This window comes from Rhinopithecus bieti, unplaced genomic scaffold (genome assembly GCF_001698545.2).
Source record: "Rhinopithecus bieti isolate Rb0 unplaced genomic scaffold, ASM169854v2 scaffold_26546, whole genome shotgun sequence".
NCBI lineage: Eukaryota > Metazoa > Chordata > Mammalia > Primates > Cercopithecidae > Rhinopithecus > Rhinopithecus bieti.
The window spans coordinates 2,145,822-2,159,875 of NW_016812367.1; the positions used below are offsets into that span (position 1 = coordinate 2,145,822).

The following is a 14,054-nucleotide window of genomic DNA, read 5'->3' on the forward strand; positions in this document are numbered from 1 at the left end:
CGGCTAATTTTTTGTATTTTTAGTAGAGATGGGGTTTCACTGTGTTAGCCAGGGTGGTCTCAATCTCCTGACCTCACGATCTGCCCGCCTCAGCCTCCCAAAGTGTTGGGATTATAGGTGTGAACCACCACGCCCAGCCCAACCCTGTCTCTTAAAAATAAAAAACAAGGCCAGGTGCGGTGGCTCATGCCTGTAATCCCAGTACTTTGGGAGGCCAAGGTGGGTGGATCGCAAGGTCAGGAGATCAAGACTAGCCTGGCCAGCATGGTGAAATCTCATCTCTACTGAAAATACAAAAAAATTAGCCGGGTGTGGTGGCACATGCCTGTAATCCCAGCTACTCGGGGAGACTGAGGCAGGAGAGTCGCTTGAACCCAGGAGGCGGAGGTTGCAATGAGCCAAGATCACACCATTGCACTTCCAGCCTGGGCAACAAGAACAAAACTCCATCTCAAAAAAAATAAAAAGAAATAAAGATAAAAAAACAAAAAGCAAAACTCTCCAGATCCTCTGTTCCATTTCCTATGTTCATCTCATTTGCATTCTTTTTTTTTTTTTAATTATACTTTAAGTTCTGGGATACATGCGCAGAATGTGCAGGTTTGTTACACAGGTATACACATGCCATGGTGGTTTGCTGCACCCATCAACCCGTCATCTACATTAGGTATTTCTCCTAATGCCATCCCTCCCCCAGACCTCCAGTCCCCCACCCCCCAAGAGGCCCTGTGTGTGATGTTCCCCTCCCATCATTTATTACAAACTGAAATTCTCTAGAATTAAGTTCCATAAGAGTAGGGACTTGGCTGGATGTGGTGGCTCACAACTGTAATCCCAGTACTTTGGGAAGCTGAGGCAGGAGGATTGCTTGAGCCCAGGAATTCAAGACCAGCTTGGGCAACACAGCAAGACCCCATCTCCACAAAAAAATTAAAAATTAGCTGGGCATCGTGTTACATGTTTGTAGTCCCAGCTATTTGGGAGGCTGGGGCAGGAAAATCGCTTGAGCCCAGAAGTCAAAGGCTGTAGTGAGGTATGCTTGTGCCAATGCATTCCAGCCCAGATGATAGAGCAAGACCCCGTCTTAAAAAAATTAAAAAAAAATAAGGACTTATTTTTGTTCACTAATATAATGTCAGAGCCTGAGTTTAATTGCTCAAAAATGTGTTGAATAACGAAATCATATTAGGAATACATTTTTAGGAATACAGCATCCTATTTAAATAGCAGATAATAATTAAAACAGTAATTTGAGATCAAAAGGGTGTTTGACAAAATTCAACATCCACTCAGTATAAACTATTAAAATACTAAGAACGGAAGGGAAACATCAACAGATATTTATTTCCATGTTATATGCTAGGAATACAGTAGTTAAAACAAAAAAATCTTTGTTCTTAGGGAGCTTACATTCTTGGGGATCTATCTCAAAGTAACAACATCACACTTGCTAATAAAAAAATCAGAGGCATGGTTGGGCGTGGTGGCGCACGCGGGTAATCCCAGCACTTTGGAAGGCTGAGCAGGGCAGATCATCTGAGGTCAGCAGTTCAAGACCAGCATGGCCAACATGGTGAAACCCCATCTCTACTAAAAATACAAATCAGCCGGGCACAGTGGTGTGCGCCTGTAATCCCAGCTACTCAGGAGGCTGAGGTAGGAGAATCGCTTGAACTTGGGAGACAGAGTTTGCAGTGAGCAGAGAGCATGCCACTGCACTCTAGCCTGGGAGACAGAGCAAGACTCCGTCTCAAAAAAAAAAAAACAAAAAAAAAAAAACACATTTCAAAGGCATTATAGTGAGGACAAAACACTATTATCATTATCAACTGACAGTGTTTTAATTCTAGCTAATTCATGGTCAAGGAGAAGAGTTGCATAGAACATGACTACTCAGACAATCTCAAAGAATAAACTATAAAATATGTAAGAAGAAGGTTCACATCAAGACATCTGGTTAAAAACTAAATATACAAAAACCAGTTGTTTTCCCAACAAGATACTAACAAACAGTAAGGGGTGGGGCACTATACTGAGGGATTTAGTCACAAATTTTTCTATGATTGTATAAACTTTCTCACATTCTTTACCTGCCCACACTTTTATTTTTAGAGTCGTAATTCTGAAAAAAATCTACTGAAAAGATTCCTGCTATGGAAAAACATATGGTTTTGATTCTTAATCAGACCAGAGAAAAAGAAATAAGCTGAGAATGCATCCTATTATACCTCTATGTTCCAGTTATGCTGTTCCAAGGTATGGCGACACTGATCCATAGATTCTATGCCAGTCAGATCCTGAAAAGAAGGATAAAACAAAAGTTACTTAGAGAAAACCAACAGTATACATATGAGTATTTTACACCAAATGCTGCTAGGAAGAGACACTAAAAAATGTTACAAGTGGGTGTGAAAGTATGGTAAAACTTCACTGATTCAGAATTTATACAGTCAGCTAACTGTTCTAGACACATAAAGAACTAAAAAAATGATAATTCCTTTTAAAATTTCAAGGTTTTCAACTAGGAGTACTGACTAAGATCAATATTCTCCTCTCAAATTCAAGTTTGAAAAATTAAAGATTGTTCAACCTGTGGGCTAAGCAAAATATTATTTAATGCTAAACAACTATTCTGTTGATAGTACAGGTTGAGCATCCCAAATCTGAAATCTAAAATGCTCCAACATTTTTTGAAACATTTTGAGTGCTGACATGTCTCAAAGGAAATGCATAGTGGAACATTTCAGATTTGAGATGCTCAACCAGTATAACATAAATATTCCAAAATCTCAACACAATCCAAATCTGAAACACTTGTGGTTCCAAGTACTTTGGACAAGGAATACTCAACCTCTAAATAATGATGTAATGAGCCTTTCCTGTAAAACGCCATGCCTTTCATTAACTTATTTCGTTTTATATACTGGTATTAACCTAGTTTATATGAACTGTGTAAAACCTAACATACCCCACCCCCCCACACTGTTTTTTTGAGACAGGGTCCTGCTGTCACCCAGTTTGGAGTGCAATAGTGCAATGACTGCTCACTGCAGTCTCAATTTCCCAGGCTGAAGCAATCCTCCCACCTCAGCCTCCTGAGTAGCTGGCACTGCAGGTGTACACCATCACAGCCAGCTAAATTTTGGATGTTTTTTGTAAAGACAGGGTCTCCCTATGTTCCTCAGGCTGCTCTCCAACTCCAGGGCTCAAGCAATCCTCCTGCCTTGGCCTCCCAAAGTGCTGGGATTATAGGCGTAAGCCACTGCAGTTACAGTATTTTCTCACTATTTCCCTTCAGATATCCAATATTAGCAAATCTAACAGTTCATGTATATACACATCTCATGCCCAGAATTTCCACAGAGCTAAACTCTAGCATTCCTTCAAAGTCTAATATAAAAGCCAAAACCATCCATCTATCCATCCATCCTTTCATTTGACAAATATGTGCTACATGCCTATTCTATACAGCACTTACTTACTATGTTGGAGGGATAGAAAATAAGTAAGATATAGTCTCCATCCTCAAGAAACTCCTCTAAACACCCAGTAAGCCCTAGGGCAAAGAGACTGATCTCAACCTGACAAGAATGTAGTAGCACGGACTGATGAGTCTGAAAACTGAAGTTCTTGCCTAATTCTGTACCCTATGGCCATGGACAGGCACATTTTAACTCTGAATTTAGTTTCCTTTACGTGCAATGTCAAGGGTTTAATGTGGAATGCATTTCTTTTCCAGAGCTTAAAAAAATGAAACAAAATTCAAAACCGAAGTTTAGATTTTAGGTATACAAGTTTTCATTTTTTATAATTATACATGTAGTACAAAAACTTGCAATAAAAAATTTTAATGTTTAAAATATTGAAATCGAAAAGTTCCTTTAAGAACTGCTGGCTTTGACAGTTCTGAGTCTGGATTTTAGGTCCTGACCATTATAGGACTCTTCTCATTTGGCTATTCCCTTCTGGCTTCCAATAGGACCCCCTTAACTTTCAATGCCCTACATTACAACCCACTAAAGGATTGGGATGTCCAGGGCTCCTCCTCCTCGCTGTGGAGTCTCTTTAAGAATTGGACTCTAGGCCGGGGTGGTGGCTCACGCCTGTAATCCCAGCACTTTGGGAGGCTGAGATGGGCGGATCACTTGAGGTCAGGAGTTCAAGACCAGCCTGGCCAACATGGTAAAAAACCCCATCTCTACTTAAAAAAAAAAAAAAAAAAAAAATTAGCTGGGCATAGTGGTGCTGCGCGCCTGTAGTCCCAGATACTCAGGAGGCTGTGGCAAGGGAACTGCTTGAACCCAGGATGCAGAGGCTGTAGTGAGCCGAGATCATGCCACTGCACTCCAGCCTAGGTAACAGAGCAAGACTCCATCTCAAAAAAAAAAAAAANCAAGACCAGCCTGGCCAACATGGTAAAAAACCCCATCTCTACTTAAAAAAAAAAAAAAAAAAAAAATTAGCTGGGCATAGTGGTGCTGCGCGCCTGTAGTCCCAGATACTCAGGAGGCTGTGGCAAGGGAACTGCTTGAACCCAGGATGCAGAGGCTGTAGTGAGCCGAGATCATGCCACTGCACTCCAGCCTAGGTAACAGAGCAAGACTCCATCTCAAAAAAAAAAAAAAAAAAAAAAAAAAACTGGAATTGGACTCATCTTAACGTCTTCCCAGTGTGCAAATGACTGCTCCCTCCTCTAAATACCAAAATTGTTTTATCTCTCTCTTATGTGCCTATTGTTTCCTATCTTATGATTATTTACATTCATTCTATTGCCTTCTCAGAGGTAATGTAAGTTCTCTGAGAGCAGGGAACAATTCATTGTAATATTCACTAGTACCAAGCACACAGTATGGGCTTAAATCGTTGTAGAAGAATCAGTCCAAGTTAAAAGGATCTTTCTGTATAAGCTTCAGTCATCATGGCTATAAGCTGAAATCCTCTAGACATTATCAGAAAATCTCATTTTACATTAATACATTGTATTTCTAAATTTTGTTTTGGGATTTTTTTTTTTTTTTTTTTCAGACCAACTCTGTCTGGCTCTTGTTGCCCAGGCTAGAGTGCAGTGGCACGATCTTGGCTCACTTGCAACCGCTGTCTCTCGGGCTTAAATGATCCTCCCATCTCAGCCTCCTGAGTAGCTGGAACCACAGGTGTGTGCCACCACGCTTGGCTAATTTTTCTATTTTTCTTGGGTAGAGACAGGATTTCACCATGTTGTCCAGGCTGGCCTTGAACTCCTGGGCTCAAGCGATCCTCCCGCCTTGGCCTCCCAATGTGTTGGGATTATAGGCGTGAGCCACCATACCTGGCTGTTGGGGTTTTTTAATGTCAAATGTTCTGACTAGATGCCAAGCTGGTTGTTAAAACATTACAAATTTGTAGAATTTTCCTGAAAATCAGTAAGGCAGGAAAGAGCTCAGGAAGCAGTGTTTGTTCTTAAAGCTCCTCAGCTGATTCTAATGTACAGCCGAGCTGGGAAATCCGTGGTATTAACAGTATTTCTTTTTTTTTTAGACGAAGTCTCGCTCTTGTCCCCCAGGCTGAAGTGCAGTGGCACGGTCTCAGCTCACTGCAACCTCCGCCTCCCGGGTTCAAGCGATTCTCCTGCCTCGGCTCCCCGAGGAGCTGGGATTACAGGTGCCTGCCACCATGCCTGGCGAGTTTTTGTATTTTTAGTAGAGATGGGGTTTCACTATGTTGGCCAGGCTGGTCTCAAACTCCTGACCTCAGGTGATCCACCTGTCTCGGCCTCCCAAAATGCTGGGATTATAGGCGTGAGCCACCACGCCTGGCTGGTATTGATATGTAATTCTAAGTAGGAGTAGAGATTATACATCCCTCACTAAAATAACTTTTAGGCTGGCGCAGTGGCTCACACCTGCAATCCTAGCACTGTGGGAAGCCAAGGTGGGTGAATCACTTCAGCCCAGGAGTTAGGACCAGCCTGGACAATATAGAGAAACTCCATCTCTATAAAAAAAAATACAAAAAAATTAGCCAGGTATGGGGGTGCTCCTGTAGTCCCAGCCACTCAAGAAGGATTACCTACTCAGGATTACCTGAGCCTGAGGAGGTCAAGACTGTAGTAAACTGCACCACTGCACTCCAACCTGGGCGACAGAAAGACCTCGTCTCAATAATAATAATAATAATAACCTTAAATAAATGGTTATAAACATTGCAGGAGAGAACAGAGTGACTGCCATCTTTAATATACTGAAACACTTAACCTAATTTGCAACCAAAACACTTTTTAAGTAGTAAAGCAAGGTGAGCTGGAAACCCAACTGAACAAGCCTGCTTTCAATCACTACTGATCAGTACTAAAACTATGCCCTAGAAATAAGCGATGCTGGACACACCTAGGACAGGATTATTCACTCATGTATCAACATACATTCACTATATATCCAAGATACAGATACAGTCTCTGCCCTCTTTAAATTTTCATCCCACTAAATGGAGACTGGTCAAAACAAACCACACATACTGAAGAAAATACACTAACAAAATTTTCATTTTGTTCTAGAAGATTCCTTTAGATTGGGTGCTCAAGGAAAGCTTCCTCAAGGAGATAATATTTGAGCAGAGATCTGAATGAAAGATAAGGGGCCAGTCATGGGGAAATATCTGGGAAGAGTATTCCAGGCAGAAGGCCAACATATGCAAAAACTCTGAGACAGATAAAAACCCACAGAACTTTACAGCAGAGTGAACCTTAATGTATGTAAATTTAAAACATCATTTAAGAGATCAGAGGATCTCTGGATGGAACACAGACTTTGACAAAAGAATCTAATTGTCTAGAAAATATGTGAAACAACCTCCTCAAAGGGGGATGGGGTGCCAACTAACAAACTTTGGAAATGAAGTCTGTAAGACTAAAGGCAACAGGAATTACACATAAGCACAGTCCTCTACTTGATAAGGTTTTTCTCCATGGCAGTATGTATTAATTCTGAAGCCACTATATCTGCATATGTATCCCAGATTTGAACAATTAAGTAAACATCATGAATGGTGAAAGCCAGTTTTCTCACTGTAAAAGTGGGAGGTGACAGATAACCAAAGGAAGAAGGCTAAAATGGACAGAGTGGTAATGGACAGAATTGGAAACATCAACTCATGTTTAGCTTAATATAGATACAGATGACTGCATACAGAAAAACTTAGTTTAGTATATACACATGCATATCCCTTGCTCAGTCAGCTGAAAGGCCCTACAAGCAACAATATCCCAGTAGCAAGCACACCTAATGCCCAGATCTTGGTTTCTAATACTATTCTCTAATAAAAAGAATCAGGGCTCCTTGGAGAAGTGGCTGATTGTAGGACTGGGGCTGGAAATATATAAGATGTGCCTAGAGAATCTTGTGGTCAAAAGGATAGAGGAGGCTGGGAGTGGTGGCTCATGCCTGTAATCCTAACACTTTGGGAGGCCAAGGTGGGAGGACTGCTTGAGGCCAGGAGTTCAATACCAGCCTGGGCAACACAGCAAGATCCCATCTCTACCAAGGGGAAAAAAAAAGGATAGAGGACTCAACTGAAAAAGATCCCAGTGACTAAAGCTCAAACACTTTCAGCAATAAAATACTCATAATATAAATACATGGCTGAATAAATAAATTGGGGAGAACAGAAAAATATCCTGTGCAGAAGAATTCCAAGTAACTTATGTAGGTATTTTACCTTTACCTTCAAGGAAGTAGAACATAACTTTTCATTCCTTCCCAGAATGGGCTAGGCATGGTGACTTCCTTCCAAAGAATACAGTATGGAAACAGTGGCGGGGTGATTAACAGTGGAGAATCCTGACCAATGCTACCACAGCTAGGTGATCAATACCACAGCTAGGTGATCAAGGCCAAAACACTGACAGTGATAAAGCATGCTGAAAGTACCTTTGATTTGTTGTAGTGAAAATAGCACTTTACCTCCGTAAATCTTCCTGCCAAAAACCCATAATCCCAGCTCCAATCATGAGAGAAACATCAGGCAAATGTCAATTGAGAAATATTTTACAAAATACCTGACTGGTACTCCTGAAAACTGTCGAGGTCACCAAAAACAAGAAAAGCTCAGGAACTGTCACAGTCCAGAGGAACCTAAGATATGACTACTAAATGGTATGCAGTGCCCTAAATGGGATCCTGGAACACAAAAAGAGTATCAGGTAAAAACTAAGAGAATCAGAATAAAGAATGGACTTTTGTTAATCATAGTGTATCAGTGGCCGGGCGTGGTGGCTCACGCCTGTAATCCCAGCACTTTAGGAGGCCGAGGCGGGTGGATCTCGAAGTCAGGAGATCGAGACCATCCTGGCTAATATGGTGAAACCCCGTTCCTACCAAAAATACAAAAAAATTAGCCGGGCATGGTGGCGGGCGCCTGTAGTCCCAGCGACTTGGGAGGCTGAGGCAGGAGAATGGTGTGAACCCGGGAGGCGGAGGTTGCAGTGAGCTGAGATCGCGCCACTGCTCCCCAGCCTGGGCGACAGAGCGAGACTCTGTCTCAAAAAAAAAAAAAAAAACCATTAATAATAATAGTGTATCAATATTGGTTCATCGATTGTGACAAGTGTACCACACTAATAATGCAAGGTGCTGATAGGAAACATTCAGCATGAGATTTATAGGAATTTTCTATATTATCTTCACGATTTCCTGTTAATCTAAATCTCTTCTAATGACAAGTTTATTTAAAAAGTAAAATAAAACTTGAAGGAGGGAGGAAAGAAGAAGGGAGAAAACATTGGAGGCAGAACCAGCTTGACAAGTTGACAGATAAGGTCTGAGAAGTAGGCAGGGGAAAGATCATTCATGTCAGGCAATATTTTTCCATTTTACCTGTATAAGAACCACATGAGGAACCCTGTTTTTTCTTTCTTTTTTTTTTTTGTAGAGATGAAGATTTCACTACGTTGATCAGGCTGGTCTCAAACTCCTGGCCTCAAGTGATCCTCCCACCTTGGCCTCCCAAAGCATGTGCCACCATAGTGTGCCTGTATGAGGGACCTTTTTAAAAAATGCTGCAAGCCGGGTGCAGTGGCTTATGCCTGTAATCCCAGCATTCTGGGAGGCCAAGGTGGGAGGATCACTTGAGCCCAGAAGTTCAAGACCAGCCTGAACAACATAGCAAGACCGTGTTCTCTACTTAAAAAAAAAAATAGAAACAGGCTGGGTGTGGTGGATCACGCCTGTAATCCCAGCACTTTGGGAGACTGAGGTGGACAGATCATGAGGTCAGGAGTTCGAGACCAGCCTGGTCAACATGGTGAAACCCTATCTGTACTAAAAATACAAAAATTAGCCAGGCGTGGTGGTGGGCACCTGTAATCCCAGCTACTCGGGAGGCTGAGGCAGGAGAATCACTTGAACCTGGGAGGCAGAGGTTGCAGTGAGCTGAGATCGTACCATTGCACTCCAACCTGGGCAACAAGAGTAAAACTCTGTCTCAAAAAAAAAAAGAATGTATAGATAGGGATGAGAATCACTAAATCCAGACCCTTCATTCTAAATTTAGTGACAGTGACATGATCATATGCACATTTTAAAGTAAGTCATTCCTGTTTGCATATGAAGTAACTGTAGAAAGCATGAAAGACAGCAAGATACCAGCAAGAAGATTATATAGATGAAGTCCATGGAAAAGAGAATGATGGCATAGAATAGAATAACAGCAGTGAAACGGAAAAGAAATGGACATATTTGGGGTTTATATTAGAGGTAATGCCAAAAGGATCGGATGATAGATTAAACATGGGGGGGTGGAAGAGAAATATTAAGGTGTACTCAAAGGCTTACGCAAATGGAGTAACGGTGTTATTTACAAACGAGGTAAACTATTTACCTTTGTGAGAAATTTTTATGTATGGTAAAGTAAATCTGTCTAAAAAGAACAAGAGATATAAAACCCCTCATGCTAAATTTGACTGGCTTTAAAAAAGTAAAAGAATGGGAAAAGTGGAAACAGACTGCCAGATGAAGGTAAAAACGCTATTTCATCACACTAAATGCGTTGTGTGGGAACTACCTGACCTCACTGCTAGTCAGCAGGATGGTTTTCTAGTGATCTCTTCAAAAAGCCAAAGTAAGCTAGTGTGCTGAACTCATCTGGCATTCACTGTCTGGAAACAGTTGCATTCATAACTAAGACAGGGTTGGTTACCTGGGTATTCTATCAGTTTTTTTTAAACCTAGTATAAGTTAGGTAGAGTTTGTTTATTTATTTATATTTTTGGAGATGGAGTTTCGCTCTTTGTTGCCCAGGCTGGAGTGCAGTGGCGCGATCTCGGCTGCAACCTCCGCCTCCCGGGTTCAAGTGATTCTCCTGCCTCAGCCTCCTGAGTAGCTGGGATTACAGGCATGCGCCACCACGCTCGGCTAATTTTGTATTTTTAGTGGAGACGGGGTTTCTCCATGTTGGTCAGATTGGTCTTGAACTCCCAACCTCAGGTGATCCGTCCGCCTCGGCCTCCCAAAGTGCTGGGATTACAGGTGTGAGCCACTGTGCCTGGCTGGTAAAGTTTAAATATTAGAGAAAGATTAGAAATGGTGTGGGGTGAGAGGCTACCCTGTGGTGGTTCCAATCATTAGTAATACAATTGGTTTACATTTACATATTTCTTTCTAGTTCCCCACACTCCAAGGAAAAGGTTTAGGGCTTGATTCAACCTCTTTTACAATTAAATAAAATTATTATGGGGAAACTGTTTAATGGTCTTTTCTTCTCCACTCTAGACTGTATGTACGCTGAGGAAAGTCCGTTCATCTCTGCCTTTGATCTTTACAGCAGTCTTCTGGTGTTTTCTCTCCTGGCTAGAAAACCAGCGTTTCCACCCCACCTCTCACATCACTACATACAAGTCAAGGTCTGAGGAGCCTTCTCTATTTTCTCTTACCTGTGTGAGACTCCTCTCTTGTAGATATTTATAATTTTGCACATTTTACAAAATACTTCCTTATAACTCTTCATAAACTTCATACACTTCACAACCATGGTTATACAATACTCTAACTGGCTACAACAATTTACATATAGATGTTACGGCTGCTTCCAATTTTCACTATTAAAATAGTACTATGATGAACACTACTATTTATAAAGTTTGCCTGTATTTAGGATTTCTTCTGGATCTAGGTAAAACTTGGAGCCAAAGAATACACATTATTTTTAGAGTTCTTGACCCACAGTGCCAAAACGCATTTCGAAAGGACTATTCCAATTTATATTGGAAGGGCTGGATTCAATAAGTCAAATGCTAAGTATGTCTCAAGCCAATATTCATTGCCATTTCAGTGCCAACCAAAGTTTTGCAATGCCAGATTTGTTCAGAGAGAAAGAATACTGCAGTTTTGGCTGGAGACATTGCATTAGCTTTGCTACCAATTCTCTGCTCAGCAATAAAATAATGTTTGGCTATCAGCACTTCTGGAAGAGAGGTAAAACAGAGAAGCAGAGGAATGCTAGACTTACATCAGTCACAGGCTTCAAGCTCCCACCAAAGTAATTTCTTCAGAACTCCAATTATAATTCTTTTTTTACAGTTTTTTATTTCTGTTTTTAGAGACAGAGTCTCGCTCTGTCACCCAGGCTGGAGTACAATGGCGCAATCTCAGCTCACTGCAACCTCTGCCTCCTGGGTTCAAGTGATTCTCCTACCTCAGCCTCTGGAGTAGCTAGGATTATAGGCACCTGCCACCATACCCAGCTCATTTTTGTATTTTGAGTAGAGACAGGGTTTCATCATGTTGGCCAGGCTGGTCTCGAACTCCTGACCTCAGGCGATGCACCCACCTTGGCATCCCAAAGTGCTGGGATTACAGGCATGAGGCACCACACCCAGCCTAAAATTTTTTGTATTTGTTAGAGACAGGGTCTCTCTGTCAGTCTGGAGTGCAGTAGCATGATCATAGCTCACTATAACCATCAGCTCCTGCGCTCAAGTCATCCTTCTGCCTCAGCCTCCCAAGTAGCTAGGACTACAGGCACGTACCACCATACCCACTTTTTTGTTTTTTTGGGGGCGCATAGAATGGGGGGAGTCCCACATGTTGCTCAGCTTGGTCTTGAACTCCTAGCCTCAAGTGATCCTCCCACTTCGCCTTCCGAAGTGGTGGGATTACAGGTGTGAACCAATGTGCCCAGCCATAATTCTCTTTTAAAAGGAACTTTCTGCCGGGCGCGGTGGCTCAAGCCTGTAATCCCAGCACTTTGGGAGGCCGAGACGGGCGGATCACGAGGTCAGGAGATCGAGACCATCCTGGCTAACACAGTGAAACCCCGTCTCTACTAAAAAATACAAAAAACTAGCCGGGTGAGGTGGCGGGCGCCTGTAGTCCCAGCTACTCGGGAGGCTGAGGCAGGAGAATGGCGTAAACCCGGGAGGCGAAGCTTGCAGTGAGCTGAGATCCGGCCACTGCACTCCAGCCAGGGCACAGAGCGAGACTCCGTCTCAAAATAAATAAATAAATAAATAAATAAATAAAAGGAACTTTCTTTTGAGGAGGAATCTATACTCCCAAGACCCAGTGCAATGCCTTGGCATAAAGTAGGAAATGTTTGAATAAATGAATGAATCGTACCTCAGTCTAACAATCAACTTTTGTTTCTCTCTCTCTAGTTTTTCTTTTTTTTTTTGAGACAGATTCTCACTCTTGTTGTCCAGGCTGGAGTGCAGTGGCGAGATTCCAGGTCACTGCAATCTCCGCTTTCCGGGTTCAAGTGATTCTCCTGCTTCAGCCTCTCAAGTAGCTGGGATTACAGGTGCCCACCAACACACCCGGCTAATTTTTGTATTTTTAATAGAGACAGGGTTTCACCATGTTGGCCAGGCTAGTCTTGAACTCCTGACCTCAAGTGATCTGCCCCCCTCAGCTTCCCAAAGTGCTGGGATTACAGGTGTGAGCCACCAAGTCCACCCTTCTAGTTTCTTAAACACTGATCTTCTCATTATTACTCATTTATTCCTACTCTGTTTCAGGAACTAAGATAGCTATCTTCACATTTTCCTCAACGATCCTGTAAGACAGATATTGCTATCTTGCCTATTATCAATTGAGAATATTGAATCTTTGAAAAGAATTATATGAAAGTATCCCATACCAATTTGGGTATACCTTCTTTGTGATACCTTCTTTGAGTCATGCTCTAGTAAGAGATATATCAGGGATCACAGTATTTCAAAAGCTAGTCTCCAAGTGACACCTTCTTGTCTTCTGACTTGGGAGAGGAGGAAGTAAGTGCTTAATAAAGGTCAGCTAAAACTGGCATTATGTGAGCATGGTGGCTCATGCCCGTAATCCCAGAACTTTGGGAGGCCAGGAATTTGAGACCAGCCTGGCCAACACGGCAAAACCCAGTTCTGTATAAATACAAAACAGTTAGCCAGGTGTGGTTGCGCATGCCTGTAATCTCCAGCTACTCGGGTGGCTGAGGCACCAGAATTGCTTGAACCTGGGAGATGAAGGTTGCAGCGAGCTGAGATGGCACCACTGCACTCTAGGCTGGGCGAAAAGAGTGAGACTGGCGAAAAGAGTGAGACTGACTCAAAAAAAAAAAAAGTCTATTGACACCTAAGGTGGCTTGAGATAGCATTGTACAAATTAGCTGCAATGGATATAAGGGTTAACTATGGCACCCCCTTCTCTAATCTTTTAGGGCCGAGTGTCTAATGTCATCAACTGCCACCATAAATCCCCCACTGGTCTGGGACAGACAGGTGACAGAAAAAAAAAAAAAAAAAGAAAAGAAAACCATCCATTGGGCAGGTCCATCCCAGTCTGTCTTACTGAGAAAAATCCATTGCTCCATGATCCTTTCTCTCCTTCCTCCTCCCTTCAGAGATGACTCCATAAACTGACTTTCCAAGGATTTTGGAGAGCACTGCATTTAATTATAGCAAGTTAAAAATGTAATTGCCTGATAGTATCAGTGGGAGAAAGGCATTATTTACTTTTGGGGCATTTTACTAGAGACTGAACCCCAATCAATGTCTAGTAAAATGCACAGGGGAGATTGGGGAAGTGTGTGAACTATTCTCTTTTTTTTTT

General features: G+C 42.1%; 1 protein-coding gene across 1 annotated transcript in view; it reads right to left on the reverse strand.

Annotated features, from left to right (window-relative positions):
* The window catches only part of FAF2 (Fas associated factor family member 2), a 63,370-nt gene that overhangs the window by 28,630 nt on the left and 20,686 nt on the right, over positions 1–14,054 (reverse strand). Inside the window, exon 2 of the mRNA XM_017896136.1 lies at positions 2,229–2,297. Coding sequence (XP_017751625.1) covers positions 2,229–2,297 — 69 coding nt within the window. The remainder of the gene's footprint in view (positions 1–2,228; positions 2,298–14,054) is intronic.